General features: G+C 56.1%; 1 protein-coding gene across 2 annotated transcripts in view; it reads right to left on the bottom strand.

Annotated features, from left to right (window-relative positions):
* Positions 1-1,374: 1,374 nt before the first annotated feature.
* EPHA8 (EPH receptor A8) overlaps positions 1,375-6,000 on the bottom strand; it is a 49,442-nt gene continuing 44,816 nt past the window's right edge. For both annotated transcript variants that reach the window (XM_027746815.2, XM_027746816.2), the window contains exons 16-17: positions 5,033-5,188; positions 1,375-3,651 (exon numbers count right to left, since the gene is read on the bottom strand). In XM_027746815.2, the coding sequence (XP_027602616.1) occupies positions 3,537-3,651; positions 5,033-5,188 (271 nt within the window). In that variant the 3' untranslated portion in view covers positions 1,375-3,536. The remainder of the gene's footprint in view (positions 3,652-5,032; positions 5,189-6,000) is intronic.

Here is a 6,000-nt window from a genome sequence, read left to right as displayed (position 1 = left end):
CCTGCTGGACCATGAGCAAGGTGTGATGTGGTTGCTGTCCCTGTCTGCAGGACGTGGTAGGAGTCTGAGCAGAACCTGCACAGGCGTGAGGAGGGCTGGGACGAGGTGACCTTCAGAGATTCCTTCCAACCATATTTGTCACAGAACGGCTTGGATTGGAAGGGACCTTAAAGCTCAGCTCATTCCAACCCCCCTGCCATGGGCAGGGACACCTTCCACTAGTCCAGGTTGCTCCAAACCCCATCCAACCTGGCCTTGGACACTTCCAGGGATGGGGCAGCCACAGGGGGAAAGGAGAAGGGATGGGATGGGAAATGTAAGTAGTGAAATGGGGTAGGTGAGGGGGAATGCAGAGCACAGGGCTTGTAAGTTCAACCCTCAGCACAGGGGAGACTGCCCAGGAGCAGCTTGTCCAGCCTGGAGGCTAATGCTTCTGGAAAGGGGCACCAGAGAGAAGGGTGGAATGGGAGACTGGGAGGAAGGAAGCTCTGGATGGGCTGGCAGGATAACCTGATAGAGAGACAGTGAAGGAAGGGCCTGGGAGGACCCAGCTGCACAGTGCCATGGGCAGCCAGGCTGGTCTTTCCCCGTAGCCAGGGTGGGAAGCAGAGCTGGGCCTTGGAATGGTCACCTCCATCCTCAAAGGGTTACAAAGGCTGTGAGCACCTGAGCAGGCAGTGACACATTTTGAACCAAACCTAACTCTAACCTACCCTGTGCTGTGGTGCTCTTTTGGCTTTATATGGCAAGAAAAACATGCTCCTTTCCTGAAAATGTCCTGCAATTCATATGCTGATCGCCAGGCTCATTCACTGGAGGGCAGCTGGAACAGTCAAACACCCACAGGAAGGATCTTGCAAGCCCACCTACACCATACTTCACCTCAGACTTTAGGGGATGAGGACAGAGGTTTTACTGGTTTGGTTGGGGGTTTTTTTTCCTTCTTTTTAAAAAATTTCTGCATTTCCAGAATAAGGTAAACCTGGGTCTGGGAAAACCTGCAAGAGCCCCCCAAGGTTCAGAGGAGCCTTTGCATGCAAGATATCCTGTGTTTGCATCATCTCCTGCATGAGATGCTCCCAGATAGCAATGACTTGGTGGGTTTGGAGAGTCTTCTCCCCACCCCAGCAAGCCTACAAACCACCCTCTTGTCCCTCACCTGTCCCTGTGGGCCCACCCCACGGATACTCCTGCTTCCCAGGGAAGCATCCTTCACATGTGGGAGGCTTTCTGGGGTGAGGAAGGTGGTGGCTGGCTGAGCATCCCAGTGCTGGCCCCCTTGAAGCAGCCAGGGTGTCCTCTATTCTCACTGCAAGTGGTGGTAGCTCTGGGCAGACCAGGGCAATAACAGGCAAGGAGACGGATTGTGGGAAGAAGGATTTTTATTGTCCAGGAGGAAGTGCACACTGAACATAAAAGGCAAACCCTGCCCTGCCATCCCTGCAGCCGAGAGCAGCCCAGTGACCCCATGCTGCAGGATCTGACTCATGAACCACCCGGAAAGGGGCCATCTGGCAGCTCCCAGCCTCAGATCCTGCAGCCCACCTGGCCAGGGTTGCCCAGCAAACCCCCAAGGACACAGGTCTGTGGCACTGGTCTGACCTCTGCTCTCACCAGTGTGTCCATGACGGACTCACCCTCCAGGGAGTCCCAAATGTTGGGAAGGGAGGACACGGCCAGCACCCACCACCCTGTGCTGCAGGGCTTGGGCTGACCCTCTGTCACTCTGCTGTCACTCTGTCCAGCTGTGGGGAGGGCCTGGGACAGGGCTGAGTGCAGGACGCAGGGTGCAATAGAAATGAAACAACACATTGCATCTTGTCCCCCGTTACAAAAAGCTTCCATAGGAAGAAGTAAAGTGCCCGCCATAGTCAGAGAATCCATCAGGACATAAGAGCCCTGCGTGGAAAGCCAAGCCAGCCCTGGAAAGGCCAGTTTAGCCAGGATTATTGCAGCTGAGAAATGGCTTTAACCCGCCCCCCACCCCCCTTGTGCCCAAACAGCCCTGGGAGGAACAGCCAAGTCCTACCACTACCTGCATTGGGTTTGCTGTGCCAGTGCTAAGGACAGGGTGCTGTGGGCCAGGCTGGATCCTGGCAGTGATTGTGGTTCCCCTCCAGCCCTTCTCCTCTCCAGCCCCCACTCCCCAGCCACATCCCCAGCAGATTTTTTTTGCAGTGAGTTCAGCCCCACAACTGAGGCTTCTGTGCTTTGAGACCATTTTTGTGTACTTAACTTCCTATTTCAGTAAAACAGTTCCCAAACCCATAGAAAATTGTATTTACACCCCAAAAAAAAAACTTTCCCAGCCCACAGCCTGCCCCTCTCCCCAGTTCATCTGCAGCTCTGCAGCCAGCTCAGCCTCTTGGACCAGCTCCACATATCTTCAGAGGCATCAGGCAAGCTTGCCCAAAGAGATACTCCTGTGGGGAAGAGGAGGGATGTGGAGGACCCTCTACCCTCCTAGTCACTGGGGTCACCAGATGGGTAGTGGTGGAGATCCTCTGTGCCCAGAGCCCGTGTCCCCAGGCACAGGACTCTGCAGCTGGAAATGCTGGGAGGACCCCTCTCTGCAGGTGACCTGGCAGCCCTGGGCACAGGCAGCCTTGTGGCATCACAGCTCTTGGGTTTCTCTGGGGTAATATAAAACCAGAGAAGAGTTTGGCAGAAGTTTCTCTGTCTCTCCATCGTGTAAGATGGGAGTACAGTCTCCCACTCCTCTCTGTTCTAGAGGAGGCCAGGATGGTTCTGCTGGTGGAGAAACCTGAGCTTGTGGCCCTAGAAAATGTGCCTGGGCTGCCCTGGTTGGCTGTGCTGGATCCAGGGAGAAGCTGTCCTGGTGGGTTGAGGAGGGAGAGAGTGTCCTGCTGCACCCTGGGAAATTCTTGAGGATCCAGGCAGCAGGCCCTGGACAACTCTCCTCCACGCTGGGAAGTCTCCTCTGAAGGCAGAGCCAGCTGTTCCTGGCACTGCCACCTTGTACTCTGTCCCCTGCCCTCCTGTGCTTGGCAGAGATGGACTGTGAAGTCACCTGAAGGCTGGTGCAGTTCAGGACGTCCAGGCTGGAGTACACTGGGAGGTACTGGGAGGCTGTGTGGCAGCCTGTGAAGCCCTGCTCAGTTCAGAGATCCAAGGAGCTGTGTGCCATGGCAAGCCCAGTCCCACTCCTCCTGGTATTGCTGATGTGTCTGATACCCCTCCACCTGCGGGGGTAGCTGGGACCATCCTGCTGTGTGAAGGGGTTTCCACCCGTCCTGAACAGTTGTGTGGAGACCCCCAGTCCCACAGGGACATAGTAGAGAGGCATGACATGTCCCTAGCCCACTTGGAAGGCTGCTCCCTCCTTCAGATGGGGGAAGGAGGCAGCAGGACCACCGAGGTATCTGGAATGCCATGTTTCCACCCATGCTGAAATCAGAGATGCTGGCAGGGTTCCAGCTCCTGGTCTGGTGCCCCCTTTCCCGCTCACTACCCTGCTGCCCCTTTGCCAGGGTAAGTGTTAAGGAATGCCCAATGTGTGTCTGCGGAGCTGGTGATCAGAGATGTCTCCTGGGGCCATTTGTGTTCAGCAGCTGGGATCTCATGGCCTGGATGCTGCTCAAGATCTTCTTCTGGTGGCCCATCATGGTGATGCCCAGACTCCGAACATCCCTGGAGAACAAAGACACTGCCAGACAAAGACACCTGTGCCAGGCCCCATGCAGACAACTGCACCCCATGGACCAGTCTGGGGGCCCAGGCCTGGCTCCTCTCCCCTTGCCCATCAGCACAAGGCTGGTCCTGCTGAGGGTCCATGGGTATCCTCCCAGACAGAGAGGTTGCCATTCCCTCGGGTGCCTCCTCCTGACAGGGCCACTGTGACAGCCCTGGGGGGAGCAGGAGCAGGAGGGGGATCACTCCTGACAGGCTGGTAGGTGACAAGATCGATGCTCTGAAATTGGATTCAGTTTTAGTGAGATGCCCTCAGATAACCCAGTCAGAAAGACGGATGAATGATGAGCCTTCCACACTCAAAAGCTTCCCTGATGTGCATGAGAAACAAGGATCACTATCAGCTCAATCCCACAGCAAAGGCCCTGTGTACAGCCCCCAATTGATGCACACGACAGTCCCTCTGTCTGTCTTCCCTTTCCTTGCCTCCTTCTCCACCTGCCACACCTCGACCAAGGTGTGCACTGGCACGTCTTTCCTGAGCCCCAGGGACCACCATCCACCAGCTCCAAGCCTTTTGACAGGGAACAAGTCTCCTTAGAGGCAGAAGAGGTTGTTGCCTGTTACTAATGGTAACAGCAAGGGATGGGGGATGTAAGGCTAGGGTAGGAGCAGGTATAGTTGCCTTCTTTTCTGATACTACTTGGATGTTCCATCCTGGAAACTCCCCAGACAGGTGGGAGATCAAGCTCCTTACAGCAGGAGGAGGAGGATAGTGAGACACATCTTCGCCTGCCCTCCTTCCTTAACCCAGCCTTGGTCATGTGTCAAAGACCTTCCACTTCCCCTGAGGCCTGGACGGTGCCTCCCTGCCTGGCTGCACCCTGCAGGGAGCCAGTCCTGTGCAGGGGGGTCTCAAAAAGCTCCAAGGTAACTCCCAGCTCCATCTGTTTCCTGGTGATCCCAGAGAAGCTGTGTACTATGGCACAGCCACGCTCTGGTCCAGAAATGCCTTTTGCAGGGGAATTGAAGGTGAGAAGCACAAGGAGTCAGCAACCTCCTGCCTGTCCCTGCTGTGACCAGGAGGTTGGGTTGAGCGACCTCCCGAAGCACCCAAATTACCTACGGGCCTCTGGTGACATTGGAGAGCCACAGGAGGTGACTTGGTGCTCACACCCTCTCAGTGCAACTCCCACACCTTCTCTCGAAGCTCAGCATGGCCTTGGACATTGTCCCAGGTCTCAACACCATTTCCATAGGGATGTGGTGAGGCACCAGGGACCAACCAGAGCAAGCCAGCCAAGGCAGAACGGTCACTGTTTGGGGCTAGTGGGTCAGTGCAGGGACACTCAACCAGTGCTGTTTGCTCTCTGGCACTCACTCGATGTTCATGCGCATCACCATGCCCAGGGAGGAGTACCCGGCCATGGCAAAGTTGTCCCGGTAGTGCCCCAGCCGGATGGAGTCCAGCCAGTCCTCCACAGTCAAGCAGCTGGTCAGGTCGAGGAGACCCCTGTCCGAGTGTGTTTGGGTGAACCTGGGAGCAGGACAGAAGGGGTTAGAGCAGGAGGTGTTGGTCTGAACTGACCAGGCTGTGAGGTCCAACTGAATGCACCTGAAGAATCACTAAGACTGGAAAAGCCCTCTAAGATCGTGTAGTCCAACCATTAACTCAGCACTGCCATCTTTACCACTAAACCATGGACCCAAGGGCCACATCCACACATCTTTTAAGTCCCTCCAGAGATGGTGACTCTACCACTGGCCTGGGCAGCCTGTGCCAGTGCCTGACCACCCTTTCCATGAAGGAATTCTCCTCAATATCCAATACAAACCTCCCCTGACACAACCTGAGGCTGTTTCCTCTTGACCTGTCACTTGTTCCCTGGGAAAAGAGCCTGACTCCCACCTGGCTCCACTCTCCTGTCAAGGAGTTGGAGAAAGCGAGAAGGTCCCTCCTGAGCCTCCTTTCCTTCAGGCTGAGCCCCCCCAGCTCCCTCAGCCACTCCTCACATGACTGACTCTTCAGGCCCCTTCCCAGCTCCCTTACCCTCCTCTTGACATGCTCCATCCCTTCAGTGTCTGTCTTGTCACGAGGGGCCCAAAACTGCCCCTGGGATTTGAGGTGCCTCATTAGTGCCCAGCATGGGGGGACAGTCACTGCCTTGGTCTCCTGGCCACACTATGGCTAGTACAAGCCAGGTGCCACTGGCCTTCTTGGCCAGCTGGGCACACATCCTGCAGGGCAGGACAGAGAGAGCCCTCGCAGGCTGCTAAGGGCAGAGCATGGGCACTGCTGCACATACTTGACCTCGGCATGGGGATGCCACAGCTGGGAGCAAGGCAGTG

The sequence above is a fragment of the Pipra filicauda genome, unplaced genomic scaffold, assembly GCF_003945595.2.
Source record: "Pipra filicauda isolate LSUMZ 115617 unplaced genomic scaffold, ASM394559v2 scaffold47_size6085603_pilon, whole genome shotgun sequence".
Classification (NCBI taxonomy): Eukaryota; Metazoa; Chordata; class Aves; order Passeriformes; family Pipridae; genus Pipra; species Pipra filicauda.
The sequence above is the reverse complement of the archived record's forward strand: the minus strand, read 5'-3'. Positions and strand labels throughout refer to the sequence as shown.